At 27.5% G+C, this 27,288-nt stretch overlaps 3 protein-coding genes across 12 annotated transcripts; 2 read left to right on the top strand and 1 right to left on the bottom strand.

The window, feature by feature from the left end:
* Positions 1 to 689: 689 nt before the first annotated feature.
* Fln (flightin) lies at positions 690 to 27,231 on the bottom strand. 9 transcript variants are annotated; one of them, XM_076306812.1, is made up of 5 exons: positions 16,723 to 16,763; positions 16,487 to 16,628; positions 6,542 to 6,598; positions 3,233 to 3,474; positions 690 to 1,448 (listed from the first exon to the last, which is right to left on the bottom strand). In XM_076306812.1, exons 4-5 carry the CDS (start codon positions 3,442 to 3,444, stop codon positions 1,205 to 1,207), a joined length of 456 nt encoding a protein of 151 aa, XP_076162927.1. In that variant the 5' UTR covers positions 3,445 to 3,474; positions 6,542 to 6,598; positions 16,487 to 16,628; positions 16,723 to 16,763; the 3' UTR covers positions 690 to 1,204. The 9 variants fall into 9 exon arrangements, with proteins under 9 accessions (XP_076162927.1, XP_076162928.1, XP_076162930.1 ...); XM_076306813.1 differs by lacking the exons at positions 16,487 to 16,628; positions 16,723 to 16,763 and adding an exon at positions 27,161 to 27,231; XM_076306815.1 differs by lacking the exon at positions 16,487 to 16,628 and having other exon boundaries at positions 16,723 to 16,739.
* Positions 12,201 to 15,846, top strand: Nop5 (nop5 ribonucleoprotein). Of its 2 annotated transcripts, none has more exons than XM_076306809.1 (4): positions 12,201 to 12,398; positions 12,570 to 12,646; positions 12,756 to 14,245; positions 14,404 to 15,846. In XM_076306809.1, exons 1-4 carry the CDS (start codon positions 12,354 to 12,356, stop codon positions 14,535 to 14,537), a joined length of 1,746 nt encoding a protein of 581 aa, XP_076162924.1. In that variant the 5' UTR covers positions 12,201 to 12,353; the 3' UTR covers positions 14,538 to 15,846. The 2 variants fall into 2 exon arrangements, with proteins under 2 accessions (XP_076162924.1, XP_076162923.1); XM_076306808.1 differs by having other exon boundaries at positions 12,756 to 14,251; positions 14,404 to 14,824.
* Fzr (fizzy and cell division cycle 20 related) lies at positions 17,605 to 19,638 on the top strand. The gene has a single exon (XM_076306564.1). The coding sequence runs from the start codon at positions 17,838 to 17,840 to the stop codon at positions 19,296 to 19,298; it is 1,461 nt and encodes a 486-aa protein (XP_076162679.1). The 5' UTR covers positions 17,605 to 17,837; the 3' UTR covers positions 19,299 to 19,638.
* Positions 27,232 to 27,288: the final 57 nt, after the last annotated feature.

The raw sequence follows: 27,288 nt of genomic DNA, 5'->3' as shown, positions 1-27,288 counted from the left end.
GACTAAAATTTCGGGGACGAGTAGATCACGAGGTTTGCTTACCGTAACGGAAAATTATCCAAATCATCGTATTTGATTTTATTTTTATCAAAAAGATCTCATTAATATATTACAAATATCTACATAAAAATAAAATTGAAAATGTTTAAATTTCATTTTTTGTTCAATCTGTGACCTTTAAATGCTAACCGGCGATTTCTTACAAAGAAACGGCGGCCAGTTTATACTATATCTCACGACTCGCAAATTTAGCGAACATACAGTGAGACATTATTGTAACCAAGTAAATACTTGCTTCTGAGAATGTACTATCAGCTTTAAATCCGAAACAAAGGTATTTGGTTTTAACGAATAGATGAAACAATTTTAAAAGAAATGGTATATCGATAAACTAAAGTATGAAACGTATCTCTGACTATTCACAAATAATTATTCCCGATACTTATCGGTATGCAAGAATAAAATTACATTATTATTTTATGACAAGATTATAACAAATGTTCTTATTTAGTGAATTTATACATTTTTTCATAAGGCATTATCTGAATGAAAAGAAAATTTATGCGATGTTCATTTATAGTTGATGATACTTTTTGATTTTTACATATATTGAATATTTACAATAATATGAGTCAGTATCTCCAAAAGATGGTTTAATAATTACATAAATTTTGAAATATTTACATTGTAAATATTTATACACATAATTATTAACATTGTGACATTCAAAGAAAAAACTTTCAATGTGATGTTTGAGAGTACAAGTATATTTCAGAGTGCTTCAGCGACAGTATACATACAATATACGTCAAAGTTTGCTGCGTGTACAAGTAATTGTCAATTTCTAAGAAATCACATGATTACATGGAATAAAATACTGTTTAAAACAATAACAATTCTTATAAAACGTTTACATCTTAGATTACAACAAATTTTATACCTCTGAAAAATTAAATGTAAGTGGCCATTTATATCTATATGTCAAAAATTCTGCTGCTTTGTGTTTGCAATGTGAACCGTTGAACTGAAAATTAATAATGAATAAACTTCGTAAAAGATGAATGTGTTTAAATAAGTAGTCATCAATACTAGTAAAAGTGTTATAAGCCACATATATACTGCAACAAAATCTATATCTATGTCGCGTATGACAATTCTTTTAATATCGGATTATACATTTTTGTTATCAAAAAAAAAGATAAATTCAAAGTATTTTTTGGTATTTCAAACTGTAATAGGCCCTAGTGTGATAACTGTAATATCTAGGTTCGTGTCTCATATTAATTATATGCTTCATGTCTGCAGATCGCTTGTAGCTCCTATCGATATTCTTCTCATCGTAGGTTCTCATTGCTCGTTCAGCCCATTCTTGAGCCCTAGGGGGTTCACGATATATCCCTCTTTCTCTTTGGTTAAGATAATCAATGACATCATTGTAATAATTTTGCCTAAAGGAAAAAGATAAAAATTGTCACGATCATGACACGTATAAAAAGTGAATTATATAAAATTAACCAAGACAAATGCATTTCGTAGATATTTAAAGATATTTCTAAACATGCAAACAAGTAATCGGCAAAATTATTTATTAATTAAAATCAATTATTAAAAAATTGTAATGAGATTTGTATAATAATTGAAATATTCTATTATATATTTATAGACTATATTTTTCCAATTAAATTAACGAAATTAATAAATGTTTTACCCAATACCATAAATGTTATTATCCTCTTACACATTCTAGAAAGATTTACATACAATATTACATTCATGATGTATATATTTTTTAAGTAAACATACTCCGTATAAAATATTTTCATTGCACAGTTTTACAAACAACGTATTGTATTTCGTAAAACTGATAATACACAATTATTGCATTGATTCTACTATCAAAAGTGATCAAGATTGTGAAATATATTAAAAACAAAAAACACTGGTTTTCCCATGACGAGGTTTTCTCTATGAAAATGCTTTTAAACAGAATCTCTTCCGGAAAATTTTTAATCAGAATACTTTATTCGAATTATTTCTGAAGAAATTATATATCATCAGAAATAATCCGAATAAAATCATGTTCAGATTTATTTTCCTCCCATGAAGATACAATGATAAATAGAAAAGCTTTTAATTTGAGTTTTGAAAATCAGCCAACCGATTTTTAAATCCACAACTGCCGGTCATTCGAGCTGAAGACACATAAACAATGATGAGACGATATCTGATCTCGAATCCCTAACATAAATTTGATTTTTAGGCGGAGCATTATTATACTAAAAGATTAAAAATAGTCATAAACAAAATACCATATTGCTCCTCAAATTCGAAGAATTCCAGGAATTGAACGCTGTTATTCTACTTCGGCATGGTTATCTTTAATACGAATACACTTTATTCAGACGATTCTGTCTTATTTTATCAATCAAAAGCCTCGTTTTTTCCGTGTACCTGTGATAGCATGGATACTATCGTTTGAACGGAATATACGTCCAGGACGTGAGAAATAATAATGAATTCACAGGGTCTATGCGACAATTTTGAAAACAGTACTGTAGTCGATAATAATCAAAATTTGATTGATTTCAAGTATTATTTGCAATTACGTAGATTTTCTATTTTATGTTGTTAATATATTGAATTAAATAGATAACAATCGTCTAGAAAACATATTTTTGCTGGGTTTTCCATAAAATGATAAATATTCTGATGTATTTAAATTGATCATAGTCATAGAAACTATATTTCACGATGCAAAAAATTGTTACTATTAAATTTCTTATTTCAATTTTATTCCTTTATATTTAACAACAATAATAATACGCAGTGAACGCTTTAATATAATCATTAACGGATTTATCAAACTTAGACTGAAAGAAAACATGAAAAGTGTCTTTGTAAATGTAAATTGTATTATTATCGTGATTGTGAATAAGTTGTGCAGTAAATCTTTCTATAATTGTGATAGTAATATCTATATGTTAGTATAATTTTGGAATTTTAATTTTCAACATTTTACGTAATTCGTAAAATAAAATTTCCTATTTTTCTTCGCATTTTCTCAGAAACTTCTTGTATTATGTTACAAAATCTTGAAATGTGATTACTTCATTTTTATTGTAGACTAGATATTTCCACTTTTGCTGATGTTTTTAATCGAACGTGAATACCGACTTTTGACTATCTAACGAACTGTTACTAGATTTAATTGCATCTTCACTTAAAAACTTACCTGTAATCGTAAAGATATGCGTAATTAAGAAAGAGAGGACGAACCCAATGATGATTGTAATGTGGAGGTTCAATTTTTTCTAATTTTATTTTTGGCTTTTCTCCAGGTGGTGCATCGCTTGCCGGAGCTCCTTCTGCAGCCGCCTCCTCAGCGGGTTTCTCTTCTGGAGTTTCTTCTATATCCCATGGCGCTGGTTCATCGTCCGCCCACATTTTTTACAAATCCAGAAGTAAGTACTGGGCCTGTAATGAATACAAGTTACATGTGAACTAATATTTCTCGGTAATTTTTAATATCTTTAATTCAAATATTGTTTTTACTCTGAACAAGGTTTTATCATTTCAAGGTTTTCATCATTTCAATAATTATCTACCTATTCAAATTTAATTCCTTTTATAACTTAAAATTATATTAACACTAAGAATATTGTTTATGCGTACGAATTACAGGTGAAATTTCTAAAGAGATAACGGAATCATGATGACAAAGCAAGTGCTTTTAACTATTTAATTTGAATTTTTAAATCACCAACGGCATACATTGTCCGAGTTTCTTTTTCCTTTAATCGCAAAACAATATTCTTCTATTCGTTATTCCTAGATTTTTAAGGTTTATTTATATATTCTATATAATTATCAATGTTCAATACGATTCGTCAAGTAAATCTTTTAGCCAGTACATACTCCCAATTGATATATTTAGCTAATGAGATATATTTAACGAGAAGAAACAGGTCACGTTAAGGCACAACAAACTGTTTGATTGTGACATCAATTAGTATGCAACAGTAGAATGCTTTCTGTAGACATGTAACGATTTAAATAAAATGAGTGTGATAACAATGTTCGTACAATGTCACCGAGGTTGTGTCGTATGCGTTAAATAGCGTAGTTGACATGACTAATTTAGATATAAATTATACAATTAATCAATGAAATTTCACTTTATTGCTATTATATAGATCGATTGATGTTGAACTGTAATGCAAAATTCAGAAACTTTATAGAGTGCTCTAAGACACAAAACTCAAAGAAGCACATTATTTAAATTATACCTTTATTGATTCGATCTTTGAAATATGAAAATGTGAGCTCTCCCGAAGTGGCCAATGAAATTATCTTTCCAGTAACCGTACGCTGTCTATTTCTTCACTGATAATTGAAAGACATAAGAAAGTAAACATATCGTGAAATTTACTTATGGAAATACAGTAAGACGAGATAAATCCTTCTGAGATACTCTTAAAATGTTTAAGCTCGACAAAAATTAGGTTTCTTTAAACATATGTAGTATCTTTGTGTATCAGTGCGATATTGTACTGTCTACGGCAACACAAATTGTACTTGCTCTTAAAATGTTATACCTTTTTGTTTTTATCTCTATTTATTGATTATACGAAAACACGTTCATCGGGTATGTTTTGTCTGCCTATCATTTTCAATATTCAACTATCTAACATATAATAGACTTATACAGGATTTTGCCGTTCTTGTACGATAACACCGATAATAGTTTATTTATTATTCGTTTGATCAAATGTTGAACAAAAAATTGTTTCCTCACTCTTAAATAATCACAATATAATCACTGTCACTTGAAACTTAAAACTTCTTACAACTAAACCACACTACATTATTTTGAACCTCACTATTTAAATTACTTGTCAGATGAGAACATTTGTTAACGTTTTGAAGAACGCAAAGATACCTGTAATACGATGACCACTCCTCTAAGTACTTCTGCAGACTGAAAAAAAACTCTCGCGAACCTTACCTTGTTTCGCTTTTATTTTAGCTTATAAGATTTTATTTGGCTTCCCTCCGGTCTTCCCCTTAAGTAAAAGAGTGCCCCTCTCCGCGTGCACGATAGGAAAGAAATAGTTGGGGGAGGGGGGATTTTTGGCACTCAACGATTGTAATCATTGTTACCACACAGGGCAATCAGTAACTTAGTACACATGAGAATTCATTAGCCAATGTTACAACTTCGTGTGGAACACTGTTTGTCCTCGTGCTAATTAATTTATCCAAAACTAAACTGATGAAATCAATGGTGATCGTTAATAAGAATGAGAAACCTACGAATACGGTAAGCTACGTATTAAATTTTATTATAACAATAATAATTACGCTCTTGTCGTTTATTATGCTTAATTTATTTTTAAAATATACAAGTAAATAAAAAATATGATATCTTACAAATTAGATGTCAACAGAAATTGAAGTTATATTAAAACAGCATATGATCTTTCAATGTATAAATATTCAGAAATTTCAGTTTTTAAACGTAAAATATTTTATTACATTAGAATAAAAATTTGTATGGATATATTATTTATAAACAAATATACAATTTTATCATTATGTAAAATTTTATAATGATGCTATATACTGATAACTTCAAAACATACATAATTACTTCTTTACTATTATCGATGTCTTTTTAATAGCCCAGATATAAGTACCACAAATTTTCATATTATTCCATTAGAAAGGAAATATAATAAAATTGCATTTATCAGATTTATATAAAAATGTAGATGTTATAATTTGCAATATACTGTAAGGTAATGGAATACATTATACTTTAATAATATTTACATTTTACTGTAGTCTGAAGAAAATGTTATAAACATGCCGAAACTAAATTCGATCATTTTTATCGAAAATTTGTTCAGAGTTCTTTATTAAATTCTTAATATTAATTCTAAAAATGTACTAATTTCACAATAAGAACGAAGTATTGCAAACAAAAAAATTCAGTTTTGAAGTATAACAAACATTACAAATGTTTATTACTTTTTATTTTAAATTACCTAAAAGTAAAAGATACGTATCTTAAAAAGATAAATTAGCGAAACATTACTGCTATCAGATGAAATATAGTTACAAGGGTAACCATTATTTTACATGATTTATATCCATTTTCTCAATTTATACGAACAGATAAAATTCATATTACTCTTTATAGCAAAATATACGCTTTCCAAACTTTGATAAGTAATTATCTTAATTACACTTTGTTTAATACATTTTTAGATACAATATGTAAGACAAGTGTGAAGAAAATGTTTGGTTTACGTTTTAAATGTTCAATTAAATCGTTGAATTCAAATCGTATTTTACGTTCGAGATAACAAAATTTACATGAATGTATGCTGCAAAATGCAAATAATATTATAATGAATTTTAACATACTTCGTAAAATAAAAGTGAAGATTGTTAATAAAAAATAGCATAAATCATACGTTAAAAACATTTAAAACACAATTATCTTCAGGTTTTTACTTTACTGAATAATGTTACTTACATGTATTTATATCTTCCAGACATCCTCGTCACAAGAATCTTCTGTCAGTGAATGTATCTGTGGAAAATTGTGATACACAAATTTTGCAGAATTAAAATTATGCAAATGTCATCCAAATCATAACTACCATATAAGAGTCAAGAAATCAACGCAGCAATCAACAATTCTCGCACCATTACGACGGACAATAATATAATGTAATAGATTTAACTACACTTTATGTAATATTTATTGTGTTGAAAATATATTATAATTTGTGAATATTACATACACAATTCATAATATGAAAAATCAAGGATGTAACATTCTGTACTAAAAGAAATTTAGACCTGTTTGTGTGTTCAAGCAAATGATCGACAGTGATTTTTCCAGTGATAGCTGGTAACTCCCGTACCATTTTACATCATTATTTGGATATTAGTAAATAAAAAGGAAAGCTGAAATACAATTCAAGAATACACATATTTTCCGATTGACATCTTATAGTAAATAATACATGCGAAGGGTGTATTCTTGTGTCTGTGAAATCAATTTGGCATTCCTACGACAATAAAAGAAAGATAATCGTAACGATTAAATACAAAATCAGAGTATTCTTAAGACATACCAAACTAATTTTACTAAATATTTTAATATTAGCTAATTTTACTTGAACAATTGATAATGGTAATGATCTTTATTTTTTACATTTCTCCAAAGTCACGAATCAAGTGACGTTAAATACGAAATACGAGTGGACCACATTTTTTCACCATGTCCAATCTATCGTTCATAAAGATTTGCGAAAACGTACTACTGCAGTATGTAATTTATTTATTGTATAATATAACTGCAGGAACACTTCAACATGCACCATTTTCACTTAGTAACCGATTATATAGTTGCGTTAAGTGTAATGAACAACACTTCGAATATTATTTACATTAGCATAAATAGTTTGTACTAAGTAATTTTAACGAATATCTTTGTAATTATTGACCTTTTATCCCATATAATCTAATACTTTTTTACATAGTGTACGATACTTTTTTCACATTCCAGAATGAAATGTTGAAAATTCTATTTAAAAAAACTCAAAATGAACTTTACATTTCAATAAAAACGCAAAGCAACAAAAAACTAATTACTCTATTATATGATCCCTTAAAAAGCATGTGACTTCTATTCAAAACATTTTTAAATCGCGACAACTACAAGGTGGTAAAATAGGATATTACAGGGTATCTCGTTTAAATTTTTTCATCCATTTATCCACGAAACTAATGTTTATTCAAAGAAACATTTTAGATGTTTAGACAAAGAAACTAACTCTATTCCAAGGGGCACATTCTATGGTCGGCACGATTTCATTCCGGACAGAGACACATTTGAGATTTCAGAATCAAATACTATTTTTTAGTTATACGCGTGTCTTATGTAACGACAAATCCAGTGACCTCTAATATATGCATTATCTAAGACAATACTTCACGCTGCGTGGCATACAGTATGCGCAGTGTCTGTAATGTTTCTTACGACGAAGATGCTAGCTTGCCTTGGCTGCCTGTTCAGTGCTGCACGGTTACTTTGACAAAGACAAAGGTCATTTCAGGGGCAATACCGTACAACGATCGTCGAGTCCAAACTACGTTAAATTCTATTTTCTGAATGCTGATTGCAAAGAGGAAACAATATTATCATTCCCAACAAACGCCAAATTTGACAACTCCTGATTTCATTTTATGAAATCGCTTGAAACACGAAATTCACAGAGAACAGCCCACTAGGCTGAGTATTATGAAAGTCTAGATTACAAATGCATGTAAACTAATTTCTTACAAAATATTTAATGGCATAAAGAATCAGACTTAGGGACAGAATTAATTAATGCTTAATATTGATGCTTAAGGCCATGACTTTGAATTTCTACAACGAAAAAGGTCTCGTAAATTGTTTAGTCATTTAAAGAAAGTTGATAGTGAATGATTTTGAATGATCCTGAATGATCCTGAATGACCTTGAATGACCTTGAATGACTCTGAATGACCTTGAATGACCTATATATTACAGGTCAATAAATTTGCTGTATTATACTCTACACATCTAGCTAAAACGCACTATACGATTCTATTTAAAAAACGGAGGTAACCTTGAAATCTCAGAAGCGCCTCGACCTAGAACAAAGCATGCGAACTGCAAACTATCTCCCTCTAAACAGAGGGAGTTATCATCTAAAACATATGTTTGCATATCCAATAGATTAGGATGTAATTGAGTGGAGAGATTAAAATAGAGCACTTTGTATACACATGAATAATCTTAAATAACAGGTCACTGCACTCATTTTAATCGGCGTTGTCAGATACTAGTGATAGGATGTATGACACTCCATTTTAAAATCGACAATGCCTTTAATGCCTCTATAATACTTTCATTCTTTTACCCAAAGTGAAAATATCTTCATTGTTTAATGTCTCTCAAAAAATCAATGTCTGGAATCATTTTCATTGATTAACTTACCTTTTCTACGTGCTTATCGCATTTACCGGTTGCAGATCTTTCCAGACTAATTGTTTATCAATTATTATATTCGTGTGAACTATATACTATGATTAATGTTATTACGTGTTTATTTATAGACTACACACTGCAAAATCTTAAAGTATACGTATCGATCGATGCAACTTTATTTCGAAATAGAATCATTGACATCGTACCCTGGTTTAGTTACTATAAATCACAAGCTACGTTAAAACACATATTACTCTTAAAATTAAGAATAAGAATAAAATTTCTTTCTAGGATGATTTAATATGAAACATAAAAAATTAACAACAGATGGTAATTATTTTATAAACAAACGTAAGCTAATACGTTATATAATAATTATCAAGGTCTTTCGTTAAATCTTTGACTTAATTTCTTAATCAAACCCTTTTTTTATATTCTATGATTACATTTTTAAACATGTTATCTAACATTTGAAAATTGTATAATTATCTACATTAGGTGCTTTTATTAATATCTGAAAGCTAAGAGCTTTTCTTATTGCCCCAAATCAATTTACGTATAACAGAGGACATTATTATATCTTACAAGAATTTAATGTACCATTTTTAATTTGACGATCAAGTAATCCATCCTTAAAAATGGACATAAACTTCATAATTTCGGTATTTTCCAACAAAGATATTGTGAATGTTAGGATATTCGAATCTAGTAAAACAAATCAGTACATTATGAGCCTAGGCACAAATATGGAATAAGCGTTGCGAGTTATTAACCGATAAAGTACCTTCATCGATAGGGATCAAAATTTCGAACTCTAAATTCATTTTTAATTGTATTCTTAACTGTTTATCAGAATAAACGTAGTGAATTTGGCCAAACCTCTCCATAGACGTTCAGATATTAGGAATCTGCAGATATCGAGTTAGGATCGCAAAAAATTGGGCGAATTTGGGCATCTAACATTAACAATGTTTTAAATAGATTCTGGTCATTTAAGGGGAAATCACGACGCTCGTGCTACCCTTTCTTCACAGCTCGCTTTAGCGTGTGCTGTGCGATATGCATATGTAGATGTGCAGAAGTATTATGCGACAGATCGTTTCACCGAGCAACTTTAACTTTCCTCAATATCTAACCTGTAAGTGATATATCACTGGAATTACTGTGACATAATGCTCTAGTAATAGATATGTAAAGTATAAAATATATTATTACTTCAAGTATTAAATTATTATTCATAAAATACATCTTCATTAAATTTTCAAAATTAACTCCAACAATTAATTTCAATATATGTAACTATTATCTTGAACACTTTAGTTATATAACATAAATGCATATATTACAAATATTTAATATCTAATAAATCTGAATTCAGAAAATTTATTAGAATATGCAGTATACAATAAATTACTTAAAAGTATAAAGAACTATCTATAAAATGTATATAACGTACAGCATACATTACAATGCATTAAAATATTTACAGAATATATAACATTTAAAATAATACATTGAAATATTTGCAGAATCCAACATACATTATAATACAAAGAATATACAACATACATTGAAATACATGATTTATATGCAAAACTATGGATTATAAATATAAATTTCATATTTTTAATATTTTTTGAAGTAGCTTAATTGTATTGATCTTTACAATACTTATGGATTCCTAAAAATCTAAATAAGATGGAATGATGGTAGCAAGTTATTTCTACAACATTACCTGTTATTGTTCATATATAGGATATTCCTTAAAGTGTAGTACTATCAAGGGAGGAATTTTTATTTTAAAAAAATAAACAGAACATAAAAAATAAGTTTTTTTGAAATAATACTTTGAAAATGTACTAAATATATATGCATTTAATTACTGAATAATAACTTGGGTGACTTAAATATACATCTTTACTACCCTTCATGCTTGTGTTTACAAATGTAAGGGACCACCAGTATATTTCAACATTGACGAAATTTTTTGAACGAATAAACACATTGTGAGTTAGACTATAAAGTAAATTACCCTGACCATCATGATCACCAAACTTGATACCACTTGACTTTTATTTATAGAGTCACATCAAATCAGATGTCCATTTCAAAGACAAAATAGGCATTAAACATTTATAAAAAAAGATTGTAATTGCATTTTAAATTATAAATAGAGATATAAGCACATTAAAAAGAATTTGTAATAATCTAATATGAAGAGTCCAAGCTAATAAAACTAATAAAACAAATAAAACAATAGATTCTACAGAAATTAAAGAGAGAAGAAATTAAATTCTAGAGATATTAAGGTCCAAGTCATTACCTGTTACAGATAATTTAGTTTGTGCATACATATTTGGTACATTTTCAAAATCCATTTTCAATTTACTTTTCTACACAGATTCTCCCAAACTTTATAGTATTACATTTTTCAGAACACTCCATATAATTATTCATGTATTTTATCATAAATTACTCTCATCTCAGTATGATCTAATAACATGATTCTTAATAACATGTATCAAAATAAATTACGTATTTTATATTATACTCGTCACAAAATTATTGAGAGTATCGTTATTTTATAACTCATATAATTTGTCATGTATAAGATTTATGTGTCGGAATTAATTCTAAAAACATAATGAAGATGTGTTTAGTAAATAATAATTTAATTCTTGAAATAATAATATATTTTATTATTTTTTAATATCATGATTTATTGTCAAAACATTGCTATTTCATAACAATTCGAATGACATGTAAAGGTTAAATATTCCGAAAAATTAAAGTTGCTCCGTGATATGATCAGTAGTGTAATACTACGCATCTATTTCGGGCAGCGCGTGCAAAAGAGTAATTCGAAGCATAGTAAGTCCTTTCTTTTTGAATTGGCCAAAATCCATTGGTTCGGTGCATCCATTTATCAGTGCCCGCTTAACTTTTGACATACACCCAAAAACAATAATTCGTACCGTGAGAGGAAAAAGACGCAAGTGTCTGCACCAATTAAAATACTTGCAGACTCTAGTAACTTTTCCATTTCATAGCATGAAGTATTGTCCTAGATACTTATTAGATTAGTTATTTACAGTGCTTCTTTCGCTGCCCAAAGACTGCGCATGCGTGAAACTCAGTAGCTCACTTACCAATGTGGCAGGGATAAAACGTAATATACAATCAGAAGTATTGGTGAAAAGGGGATAGCTGAAAAAGCGTTCATGTGTAGTATTGTGTAGTATTGTGTGAATTTTTTGCATTACAAATGCAAAAACCATTTAAAATTTATTAATACAATACTTTTGACAAAAAGTAAATCAAGATGCTGGTATTATTTGAAACACCAGCTGGATATGCTATTTTTAAGGTAAATTATTTCCGAAGATGTTAATCTATACATAACCTTAAGAATATTGCACGTGTTTGCATTTAAAATAATTTTTAGTTTTATACGAACAGTATATACATTTCAAGAATAATTAAAAATGCGAATATTTTGATAATAAAAATACAATATAAACATGATTTTTATTTCTAGTTACTCGACGAAAATAAATTAGCAGAAGTAGATAACCTCTTCCATAATTTTGAATCGCCCGAAGCAGCTAGTAAAATGTAAGTTAACTTTCTAAAATTTTTCTTCCAAAATAAAGTAAAATATTTGTAAAGAAACTAAATCTTTCAAAAATGTTTATTACATAATAACTTACCTTTTATTTTGCAGAGTAAAATTAAAACATTTTGAAAAGTTTGCTGATACTACTGAAGCTCTAGCAGCTACCACAGCTGCGGTAGAAGGTAAACTTTCTAAATCACTAAAGAAGATTCTAAAAAAATATTGTGCAGAGCTTCAAGAACAATTAGCCGTTGCTGATGCTAAATTGGGAAATGCCATAAAAGATAAACTTAGTCTATCTTGTGTGACTAATACTACTATACAAGAATTAATGAGATGTATACGAAGTCAAATAGATAGTTTGCTGGTTGGACTTCCGAAGAAAGAAATGACAGCAATGGCATTGGGTTTAGCACACAGTCTATCCAGATACAAACTTAAATTTTCACCCGATAAAATTGATACTATGATAATTCAAGCAGTTTGTCTATTAGACGATTTAGACAAAGAATTAAATAACTATGTTATGCGTTGCCGTGAATGGTATGGTTGGCACTTTCCAGAGCTTGGAAAAATTATCACGGACAGTATAGTATTTGTAAAAACTGTAAAAATTATTGGAACTAGAGAAAATACTATAAACTCAGATTTATCTGATATATTGTCAGAAGATATAGAAGAAAAAGTGAAAGAAGCTGCTCAAATATCTATGGGAACTGAAATATCTGAAGATGATATTTTAAATATTCAACATTTATGTGATCAAGTTATTGAAATCTCCCAATACAGAGCACAATTATATGATTATCTCAAAGCAAGAATGATGGCAATGGCACCAAATTTAACTGTACTTGTTGGAGAATTAGTAGGAGCCCGTTTAATATCACATGCTGGTTCTTTAATTAACCTTGCTAAACATCCAGCTTCTACTGTACAAATACTCGGCGCAGAAAAAGCTCTGTTTCGAGCATTGAAAACAAAAAAGGATACTCCAAAATATGGTTTAATTTACCATGCACAACTTGTTGGACAATCCTCGATTAAAAATAAAGGAAAGATGTCCAGAATGTTGGCAGCTAAAGCATCATTAGCAACTAGAGTAGATGCATTGGGAGAAGATGGAAATTTTGATCTTGGTGCTGAACATAAAGCTAAATTAGAAGCACGTATGAGAGTACTAGAAGAGGGAAACCTTCATCGAATAAGTGGAACGTGTAAAGCAAAAGCAAAATTTGAAAAATATCAAGTTAAAAGTGAATATATACAGTATCCTGCAGCTGCCGATACAACACTGCCAAGAGGAAAAAGATGGCATTCAGAAATTGAGGATAAAAAACCATTAATTGAAGAAATGATTGAAAAACCAGACGATGAAATACCTAAGAAAAAGAAAAAAAAACAAAACCCTGAAAGTACCGAAGAATCAACAATTCAGCAAGAAGACATTCAAATTAAAGTAGAGGAAGAAATTACACCATCATTAAAGAAGAAGAAAAAGAAAGCTAAAATAGAAATAGTGGAAGAGACGTCTACTACAACTATTGCAAAAGACGAAAATCCAGAAGTTTCTAAACCATTTAATGAAGATTTGGAAGCAGGTCTGGGTTAGTTTCAAATTTTTTAAGTTTTTTTTTTATTATTTTTTCAGTATTTTCTTTAAATAAAAATATATAATACGTATTGTAGGTATACAAAACAGTATTCACAAAATGTAATTTTTATAAACATAAAAATTGTCTAAATTGTTTTATTACAGAACAAACAAAGAAGAAGAAAAAGAAGAAAATTAAACTAGAATCAAAAGTTTCAGAAGACCTTCAAGAAACTGTACTTCCAACTGATGAAAGTATTGAAAAAAGAAAGAAGAAAAAGAAATCTCATGATGAATAATATTTTACAACATATAATTGATATGCTTATAAAAAAGTCTGTTTTTGAAACTGTGGTTCATTGGTGGATTACAAATTCTGATTTATTTGAACATATTTTTATCAAAATTTAATTATTAAAAGATTTATTGATTATCTTCTTCTCTAGCTATTTAATATTTTTACATTATGTATTATTATCTATATTTGTATAGTTAATTGTCGTAAAACGAAGGTATATTTCTATAAAAATAATTAGAAATTTGCATGTTTTATTAAATGTATTATTAAAATACAAATTTTATATATAGAAATGATCATTTTTATTTCTGGAAATATTAGGAAATTAATAGGAAATATTATGAATGAAAATATAATGAGTTACATAGCAATCTTATAAGGCACAAACGACTATTGTACTTGTATATGTTTATATACATATACATTATTGATTTTTACAAATCATTAATTTCATTTGCTACAAAGGTTCATTTGCATACGTGACTTGAATCAGCTGACGACAAGCTTTAACATGTAATATTTGAATACAAGATCGATGTCCGTATTATTTGAATAGCACAAATATATAAATATCTTCATATTTGAATAATATTTGAAGTTTGTAGTATGCAAATAATTCTAATCCTAATTGTTCTGTAATACCATTTCTCTGTCAATAGCTCATTAAAATAACTAATCAATTAACAAAATTAAACTTTTATTCATTATATACTTTATTGTACATGGAAAATCAGTTTGAATATACATGGAGTACCAAACTTACATTTTTTATTTCGAAATTCTATTTTATGTAAGAACATAGATCACTTATGTTTAAAATATTTTTTTGTAAAACCTCTGTATTTCAAGATATTTACAAAATCTTTTACAATTTAAAAAGTTTTGATTTTGCAATCTGTTTGCTTGTATGTAAACATATTTATTAATAGTTTGTATATGATCAAAGAGCTACAGATCAAAACGGACGTAGGCTAGAAGATATTCTATTGTTAGTCACATTTATACAGTTATTACTTTATTATGAATTAAACAGAAAATGACTTTTATTTGTGTTGAATCAAGACAAAATAGAGATAAAATTGTTAATTTGTATGCTTTATGGTGTTTTGAAAAAAGATATCTGTTGCATTCTTCATTTTATCTTGTCATTAAACAGTTTTCTCAAGATGATAATGTACAAACAAAAAGATGCAATGAAAAACAATTATGGACAGAAATAATGATGTTCGTATCTGTAAACGTCATAGCTATAAAATATCTCGAATGAGTGTTCAGCAAGTTTTAAAGTGTCGTAAGTTCCATTTATATAAAATATTCTTACATTAAAAATTTTATCAAAATAATTTTCAAAGTTGAATAATAATTTGTAAATCAGTCCAAGATCAAATATAAATTGATGAGGATTTTTTTCTTTAGTTCTCTGACTGGCAAAGTTACCTGGTTTAACATCGTCAGATTATTTTTTATGGGATGTTTTCAAAGAAAAGCTATATCGTAATTTACCTGCTACTTCAGAAAATATTAAAGCAAAAATTATAACTGTCTGTTAAAGTATCAGAAGAGAAATTTTATTATCTGTGCATCAATCATTTATTAAAAGCATTCATAAATATTTAGAAACTGAAGGTCATCATTTTAAGCATTCATTATGATGTTCTTATACCAAAAAATTAACTAATAATGCTATTTAAATTCTCTTTCAAACTCATAAAAGACATATTCAGAGAAGACATTTTTTTGGTTGTCTATAAAATATTTTGTTGTGCAAACTTAAATAAGACATCCTGTACATAAATAATATTTTGCATATAATAATTAAATAATATAGAAATAAATATATTCTTAATTAATACATAAGGCTATACAACTTATATTAAAATATGCAGGAAAAACTATTGACATGTGTAGAACAGGGAAAAGTTTCTAGCGACTACACCAATCAAGGCTTGCCTTCTTCACAGCAGGCATCTTGATTTAAGCAATACTGATAACTTCCTGTTCTCGCGATACGAATTATTGTCTCCAGGTGTATATAGAGCAGAGCTGTACAGTGTAGAGACCTTCACTTGCCCACCTTCCCTTTCAAACGTTCCTTTCTCACACAAATTACTACATTGTTAAAAAAACTGTGCGGTGCTATAGAGACAACCAAAGCAAGCTAGTGTCTTTATCATAAGGAAACTTACAAATGCTGTATATGAAATATATTTAGTATGCAGTCAAACGGAAGTGGAAAAACTGCGGAGAGTTTAAGTCCTAGGTCAGATAACGCTAATATAGAGGAACTCAAATGAGGCTTTCTACCTATGAACAATTCGCCCGTTTCAAGAGAAAGTCACTGACTTCGCACCAACAAAAATCTGTTTTTCTTCTCGGCAAACATTTTGATTGGTGCAAAGTTGATAACTTTCTTTTTGAGCGGAGACAAATTTTGCAATTGAACTAATGACATTTTTTAATTAGAAATCGTAGTGTACCTAGACATTTGTCTAATATGGACAAATTTTTTAAACTAGTGCATCTAGATTTCAATAGATATACTACAAATTTAAGAAAATCAAATTGAGAAATGCGTACGTAAACATAATACACACATTTTTGTGTACAGATTTATTTACAAATTATAAATGAATTTGTTTATTATTATTAAATGTTAACAGTATCAAATTTTGTTTCAATTTTTACTACCATAAAAATATCCATGTGTCCCTCTTTTCGAAATAATTTCATGGTGAAAAATGTGTAATATTTCTAAGTAATAAAAGCTTGGAATGGCAAATGTTTTATATATTTTATAAAAATTTTTACTGGTAAATATTTCATAGAAGATAAAATTTGTAATTAATGCAATGTTGAAAATGTATTATAATTTTTTAAATATAAAATAGTTTGTATTGTAAACATATTTAAAAATGAAGTTCTTCGGCTATTACTTATATTTAAAAAAAATTACATTTTAGAATAAAATTTTCTTATAGCTTCATAATTCCATCGCTAGGTGGGTGTTCATTCAAGTATACTTCCTTATGTAGATGTTTGACCATCTGTTTTTAAAATCAACCCTTCAAACTAAGCATTTCGATTGGAGAATCACGTTCATCCTTTCTTACTATTTCCGTGTCGAAAATTTTCCAAGTTGACGTTGAATGGCGACTTAACAAAATAATTTGTTTTAACTTACTAATGTAATGTTTGGTAAGAAAAATGACAATGGATGTGCGATCTACGTAATTTAAAGAAAAAATAATCGTATGTGGTGCATAATTATGTGACTGAATGTGAAAGATTGTAGCATAAAAAAATGTTTCACCACGAATATGAGAAACGGCTGTTGAAGTCGAGCAGCGAGAGTCATATAAATAACCTGGCAGGTCCTGGACTCCATTCATCAATATATTTCTCACCAACTAAAATGGTGAATAATGGTTTCGATCGATTTATACCAACAAGATCCGGCAATAATTGGCAAACAACTTTCTCAATGATATCAGAAAACAATCGAAACGGCATAGTTACAAAAAAAGCTCGCGAAAATGGAGAAGGTAGTCGGGACGGGATTGCTTATTCGTGCCTTCTGAAGAATGAACTCCTTGGAGCAAGTATAGAAGATGTGAAAGGACAGTGTGAAGAGCGAAGAGTATTATCACCATTAGTTACCAAAAATTTCTTCAAGTACACTCCACCTACAAAAGATCATACACTACTTGATCAAAGTTCACCGTATTCTTTGTCCCCATTGAGTGCTAAAAGCCAAAAACTTTTAAGGTCACCGAGGAAAGCAACAAGAAAGATTTCAAGAATACCTTTCAAAGTACTCGATGCTCCAGAATTACAGGATGACTTTTATTTAAATCTTGTTGATTGGTCTTCTCAGAATGTTCTTAGTGTTGGCCTAGGTAGCTGTGTCTATTTATGGTCTGCTTGTACCAGCCAGGTGACCAGACTATGTGATTTATCCAGTGATGGCAACAGTGTAACATCAGTTGCTTGGAATGAAAGAGGAAACCTAGTTGCAGTTGGTACACATCTAGGCTATATCCAAGTCTGGGATGTAGCTGTGAGTAAACAAGTAAGCAAGCTACAAGGACATAGTGCAAGAGTTGGGGCACTAGCTTGGAATGGCGAAGTTTTATCATCTGGTAGTAGAGATAGGTTAATATTACAAAGAGATGTTAGAACTCCTTGTGTCGTCAGTGAAAGACGTTTAGGAGCTCACAGACAAGAAGTCTGTGGACTTAAATGGTCTCCAGACAATCAATATTTAGCCTCTGGTGGTAATGACAATCGTCTTTATGTGTGGAACTTACATTCCCTTTCACCAATACAAACTTATACGGAACATTTAGCAGCTGTTAAAGCTATTGCATGGTCTCCACATCATCATGGCCTATTGGCTTCTGGTGGTGGCACAGCAGATAGATGTATCAGATTTTGGAACACATTAACTGGTCAACCAATGCAATGTATTGACACTGGTTCCCAAGTTTGTAATTTAGCTTGGAGTAAGCATAGTTCAGAACTAGTCAGTACACATGGCTATTCTCAAAATCAAATTTTGGTTTGGAAATATCCAAGTTTAACACAAGTTGCAAAATTAACAGGACATTCTTATAGGGTTTTATATTTAGCTATGTCACCAGATGGTGAAGCTATTGTAACTGGTGCTGGTGATGAAACTTTGCGTTTTTGGAATGTGTTCAGTAAAGCACGCAGTCAAAAAGAAAATAAGTCTGTACTGAACCTTTTTACTAGTATTCGATAAATTGATGTAAAAGGATGAATAGTTTTGTGTATAATATACATCACTCCTTCACATGCGCGCGCGCATGTGCGAACACAGAAATACACACAAAACTGTACGAATATAGTATTCTAAAAAATTATAATGTGTACAACATAGCTATAATAATTTACAAATAAAAATAGATTGTTGACACTTGTAGATTAAGTTTATACACGCACAGCTTACAATTAATGGAATATTATGTGCAATAAGTTACTTCTTGTAGAAATCAAATATGCCCTTATAAGGAAAACTAAACGCAATATCATTTTTATATATTTTTATACAAATATTTTTATATATATATACAATGCATTAAATTTTCTTAAATAATTATGAAACTTAATAGAGTATCTGATCAATGCAGTATCTATTTCTTGATGAAATATTTATTTTTTTTATATTTTATTTTATTATACTATGGTAATTAAAAAAAATTATCCATTGCATATTTATATTTTTTTTTATTAAAATAAAAGTTAAAATGTATCAAATATATAATGATTTATTTCTGTTACATATTCTTTATTGAAAAATTTTGATTAAAAGAAAAACTAAACTTCTGTAAAATTTGAAACACAAGTATGTAACATTATATATTAATGTTAATTTTTATTTGCAATACATATAAGTCAATGCTATGTATAGACTGCTTTGCAATTTTCTCCATTCTGTCCAATTATTGTATACATGACTGTAGTTGATGCTGTTTATGTATGTGAGTGTCACATAAAAACAATACAATGCATCCCATGTAAGGGTATTTACTTGTAGACAGAATGCAATTCCTTTCAAGGGCGTATTACTATATTTCTGTAAGACTTCAAAACATTTAGTCCTTAGCTATTTATAGGTTCACTAAATTTTGAAATGATTATACAAATCCTCAAAGACTATTTCTTTGTCTTGCAATCTTATTCAATCTTCACACACGCGCGCATACACACACACACACATACACACATCACGCGCGCGAAAAAGGTTGCTTACGAATTGAAATACCTTTCTATTAATGATTTGTATTACTTTATATTTTGCAGTAAGCAAAGTGTACAAACAACTTGAAATATGACATAAAATAAATTCACTTATTTATATAGAAACAAAAATAATATATTGAAATATTTACCTATATGTTCTAAAAGAAATTTAAAAACAATTAATGAAAATATTATGGAAGTTCTAATGAACTAGAGTCTAAAATTTATATTGTATAATTCTTAAAGATATGTATAATCTATTTTCCAAAACTTTAAGAGATAGTTTGAAACATATGTAGAGAAAAATAAATATATTCTGAAATTAGATGATGTGATTTTTTATAAGCAAGTTATAAGTTACATAATATAATTATGTATTATATTTCATATAATAATACACAAAAAATGAATGCATATAATATTAGTAACTCTAAATACTATTAATACTTCTTTTTTAAATGTTACTGTGACAGTTTTACATTTTATGTCATAATAATATTTAAATAGAAGATACAAATAGTTATGACTAATATTCTATAGAAAATCAATTTAGAAATAGAAAGTTTACCTAAAGGCTATAATATGTTTGGAATAATTGCATTTAGTTTATAGAACTAAATTAAATATATACATTAAAATACATCATCACACTTTTCTATGTTACATCTTTCATACTTTTAAGTATGTTTTAACAATATAATGTTTGGTTTATGTTCATAATTGTGAAATAATTAAAATTGTATATTAATCATTTTTATAAAATGCAATGTGTTAAAGGATATCTCTGAAGTTTTGAAGAGTACATACAATAGTTCTTATATTGAATATTTAAAAAATACACATTCTCAATAAAAGTGCTTTGTTATATTGATGCATATCACTAATTCTGAATTATAAAAGATATGAGCCATTTTTTTTTAAAGTATTGTAAAGTACTGATTAAATTTTCTTATTTTATAATATTTAAAACCTAACATTTTATTGTTTCAAAATATTGATAAATACAATAAATACACTTCATTTATGTGACCATATTTATAAGCATTATCTAAATGCAAATAAACTGATACTGCTCTTAAGAAAACTGGTTCATATATAGATCATAAAGTGTATAAATAATTTACTAATATCATTTTGCTTCAAATACTATATGGAACAAAATTTTAATGTTAATTAATGATCTTGATTTTCTCTAATTAAATATAATATAAAAATTTTTATCACTTTCGTTTCAGTTAGCTTTTATGCGAAATTTTATTTCTGAATGAAAATGGCTCAACACGTATTCATATAATCAGTGTATACAAATAAATATTTCATTACACAAGGTAATTATACATGAGTAAAACCTTCCCAACAAATTTTTATTCAAAAACTGGAAATAAATTAATAATTTTATGATTAAGAATCTATTCTTACATTATATTTAGTTTCTTACTGTAACATATTTTTATTCACTTTTGCATTCATGTATTATATGTAATTGTATAGATCATTATTTGTCTTTATACTTCACTTGTTCATATTTTTTTTTATTGTCCCTTCTTTAAATGTTCCTAATTGCATTATACAATTACACACATATATATATATATATATATATATATATATATTTGTTTGTTTGTTTTATATATCATATTTACAATATGAAATTAAATTTGCAATGACGTTTCATAGGTAATTTTCTTGTATGCGGGGTGATTGTCATATTATAATCACCTTGATTATTTCCAATGATAATGAAATAATGCAAATATTTTTTATTTCGTATAATTTGATTCAGAGAGGTCCTCAAACTTAGTATATACTGCGTTCAATTAAAGTCTAATTATACGTGATATAAATTCACGATTTTTAATCGATACTTGTGATAACAATCTCACAATAACGCGACATTTAAATTTTTTAGAATGACAAATGTGACATTCTACGTCACAACATTAAAAGACGGGACTTTATGTCACGTGAAGCCGGACTTTAAATGTAAATAAAACCATATGACTATGCAGGGCCAAGTAGTAGGTCAGTTTTAGGATAGATACAGAATTATAGATACAATAAAATTTATACAAAATATTATTTATACGTAATAGGAAATTCTTTTGAAAGCTTTAACATTTATAACGGTTTTTTAGGTTACAAATTCGAGGGTGAAATTGTTATTTATTAAATCTATTTCGTTATACTTTCACAATATATTATGTTAAAAATGAGTCATTAATTACAACATGAAATTATTATTTATTAAATATATTTTATTGTTGTTTTGAGAATCAGTTTCAATACACATAACAAGTATTTTGCATATTTTAATTCAATGGCATGTAATGAGTGAAAACGTATTAAGACAAAGTTTATCATTAAATTTATATAACTTATATATTTAAAACACAAGTTGTATATGTGCTTTGATATCTTTATAATAAATTATATATATATATATATATATATATATATATATATATATATATATATATATATATATTGTATTTTTGCAATGTTTGTAAAAATATCAACAAAAATGTGTAAAGTGATGTATGAATAGTTGCTTAAAAAGTATTCTATCAAACTGAGAAAGTAGAAGCATAATGATTAGAAAAGAACATTAAGAAGGACATTAAGCATAGCTTAATGTAATCATCAATGTTGTAGTGTACAGACACAAAAATTATAGTTTTTATATTAAAAAAAAGAAGAAGAAATATAACTTTATCTTATAAGTGTAGAACATTCAATAAAATTTCTGAAATTGTTAATATGTCATATATAACATAAAGTGAAATGAATAACATAAAAATGAACTCTATAATTTTATAAGATGCAAAGCATAGCATAGGAGAGTAGTTTGCAGAAAATATTATCTAAGCAAAAGCAACAGAAAAAAGTATCTAAAATTTGTCAAAGAACTTGATAATTTATCAATAGACTATTAAAACTGAGTACTTTTTGCAGATAATAGTAAAAATATTTTTGGACCTAATAAATGCTGCACAGTGTGATGAAGGAAGAAAATTTATGTAATTATTTAATATATTGATGGTTTCGTACTAGTGTAGAGATGTATAAATTTTAATAGTGTTAGTCCCTCCCCTTTGGTGGTTTTGTGTTAGTGCAGATATATATGAGTGTTAATAGTGTTAGATCTTCTAACTTGTGATGAGATTATCGATCACCATATATAAATTAACATTTTAAAAACCCTTTTTTAATCTAGCATGGAAAAACTGAAACTTAGAAATTGTTTTGTTTTAATGCAGTACAATATTAAAATATGTAAAAACACCTCTACAGTTACTATACATTAATGTTACAGAGCATTTGTAGAACCACCTTGTACAAAATTTTCAAGCACATCATATTTCATTGAAAAAAGTCTAAAAATGGTATTGTTGGAAGAGTGAAATAATATTTTACATACTATAATGTCCAATAAGGTAAAATCAATTCTATAGATGTTTAATGCAATTATAAAATTAAAAAAAAATGGCCCAATTATTAAAATAAGTTATAAACTATTGTTGTAATGATATACTTTGTTATATTTGTTTTACTGCAAATGTCAAATCACTTGTGTGTTCTTTTCTGTCACATTTAAAATTTTTATTAATATCTTCATAAACATTGCAAGTATATTTTTGTTTATATATATGATTTATTACATATATATGAAATAATATATATATGAATTATTTATTTTATGTAAATTTAACAATAAATAAGTATTATATAGAGTTTTATTTGAAATTTTTATTTGCTCAAATTTTTTTTATACTCATTAAATACATTAATAAATGACACATATTTAATAAATCAAAATGTAGAAAATACATTAAGATATATGACATAATATGTGTGAAACAACATGCAGAACATACAGTATTCATCATGTGTAATTCTCATTAGTAATCAAAGGACACAACATTTGCATGTAATATAAAATATAATGTTATTTTAGATACAAGCATTTACAACAGAGCACAGTGGAATAAAATTATAAAAGAATGATCAAAATTCTGAAACTTTGTAAATGAAATAGTAATACGTAGACAGGAATGATACAAAGACGAAACATTAAATAAAAATTAAATTATTAATAATAATAAGTTACAAGGATAAAACAAAAATAAATAAATAAAAATCTTATGCGAATTTGTAATAAGTAAACTCTAAATATTAAATCATTAAAAGAAACAAGTTACAAGGATTAAAAAAACAAAAATTTTAGATTTTTGGAAAATTTTCTTTACAATAAATATTATGTAAAAAAAACTATATAAGTTATTTAACACTAACATTGCTCTAAATTTCATTTCCATTTTTATCTTTTGATAGGGTAAAGAAGACTAAATCTACCTCTTTTGTGTCAATTGGCATAAAATATTTTAAAACATTCGAAGAATAGCTTTGTTTTAATTTTCATGGCAATATTCTTAATGAACTTATTAAAGAATCTAAGGATATTAATAATAAGCTTAATACATTGTCATCAATAGAGTCTCTTAAGTTTGTTTTATTGATTGCACAAATAATTTACAATGTCTTTTTAAAAAGCAAAATTTAGTATCTGATTTTTTTATGTATTTTTAAATAAAGATTAAATAGCGATAATTAATGAAAAAATTATAATCAGATATCATCAGACTAATTTTATAAATCAATATATAAATGAACATCTACATATTTGGACAGTTTTAAATTTTAATATGCAAAGTGTATCTAATAACTGGAATGCACCGTAAAGGAACATTTTATACTGTTTAATCTACTCTATTGTACTCTATACACTTCTTTTGATAAGTGAACTGGTACAGTTTTAAAATGCAACTGTACTTTTTTTAAAAATGGACTCTATGATTTTTTTTTGTGTATTTAAAAAGAAATGCGTTGTTAATTGAGATGTTTATCCATTGTTATTTTGCTAAGTGACACTATTTAATGCAAAATTTTATTTACAATATTAAATGGATGACCGTCTCTTGTAAGTAGATTATCTCGCTTTAGACACAAATTCAGAAGTAGAATTATTCTATCAATTTTGGTTTTTGAAAAATACAATTTCGGTTAATTTCAATGAAATATCTGATTTTGAAAGTTTGATTTAGTTAAAGTGTGGGAAAAGTATCTTGAGTATATCACTTTCTATTTTCAAAAAAGAGTCGATGCGCTTACTTATTATGTATCATTTTGAATTTTTCCAAAAAATTCTTTATATAGTAAGAATTTACAAAGTATCGGATTCTAGAAATATTTATAAAGAAAAAATTACCTAGAAAAAGTGTTAGAATAGTTTTTTATTCGGACAGGCAAGACGTTCATTCAATATTGAAATAATAACATATGAATAAATTAATAATCATTACATGAAACTATATATTTCAATAACTAACGAAGGATAGTGACTGTTGTCATTTTGCGATCAATATCGGTACACTACGGTAAATTAGTATGTGACGATGTTTACATTACGTACAAGCTTATCCAAAATTCAAGTTAGTTGCAAAGAAAATCTTCAAGAAACAAGAAATCAAACAATCCAATTCGCACGTTAATAGTTATTTATGCTTATTCGTAATATTCATTTTACTATTATAAATAAAGTATTTCTTTTAAATAACATTACGGGTGCTCGAATCACTACTAATACTTTTATTCTAATAGTGCCACTAATAATACTTTTTATGGTACAAGTATAATCGAGACTTTGCTTAACGTTTATCTTTTATTGAATTCGTCACACAAAATTAATTTGGCATGTAATAGAGTACTATTTGTCTTCTGTTGTGTTATTATACACACAAAACACCATGAATACTCGACTCTATGAATCCGTTTGTATTCGGCGCTGAAAAGTTTGTTCATACTGTAACGGCATGATGTGCGTTACTTCGAGCACGCCACATTATCGAATATACAGTGACTCACGCTGAAAATCATCTTGCACTGTCTTTTTTCTAGTTTTGTTTATACAATATTTCTTGAAAACACGCAAGTATAGTTACAAGTTTTTAAAAAATAGTTACATATTTATAAACAAAACTAGAAAAAAAAACAGTGCTGGACAATTTTCAGTACGAGCAACTATAAATTAGTGAACAAGAAATAAAACGTTGTATCCCTTTAAAATCTCAAGAGCAATTCTCAAACAGCTCGCCCATCTCTATTTATTAATAAACTCGGTGGAATGTTAATAGAACATAATAAATTATTAACATGTATAACAAGATTATCACAAATATCAGAATTAGGGGTGGTGTTAGTATGAATGACAAAATTTCATATTTTATATTAAACTATATAATAAATTAATAATAATAAAATATTAACAAATTGTATGTGATCAAAATAAAAATGATAAATTTATAACTAATGTTTAAGTTTATAATAAATATATAAATAGTTTTTAAATTTATAAACTGTTTACAAAACTCGAAAGTTCACAAACGATTTGCAAATGGGTATAAAATTTATACAATATGGTAAGCAAATGTCGCAATAATAACGTATATTGTGAAGAACTGATACCGTAAACAGTATTAGATCTGTAAAAGGTATGTATTCAGTTTGCGGAGAATTTTAATTTTTTAATTATTAATTGTAATTTCCAAAGAATTGCCGTTGCAATTGAAATTAATTATTACAATAGGAAATTCATGTTTTATATGAACGAGTCAAAAAATATATTGAAATAGTTAACATATAATATAATTTTTGTGATATATAATAAATATTTGTATTTATTTTAAGGGTTGCATTTATTTACAATTTAAAATATAAAGTGTATTGAGTTTAAATTTAAGTTCTTTCAAAGTAGATTCGTTAATTTATCAAGAGTTTCAAATTGAATGTGAATTAAGTACTTACATACACATTATTGTTACAGTATGTCAAATTTAAAGCTCAGTAGCGTGTGCAACGTTGATTCGGCGACATCTAGCAAATTTAGAATGAAACACAACTTCTTCGCTATACTAGTAAATGACAAGCGTTGC

Source organism: Ptiloglossa arizonensis, chromosome 3, assembly GCF_051014685.1.
Source record: "Ptiloglossa arizonensis isolate GNS036 chromosome 3, iyPtiAriz1_principal, whole genome shotgun sequence".
Taxonomy (NCBI): Eukaryota; Metazoa; Arthropoda; class Insecta; order Hymenoptera; family Colletidae; genus Ptiloglossa; species Ptiloglossa arizonensis.
This window is presented reverse-complemented; position numbering and strand designations above follow the sequence as displayed.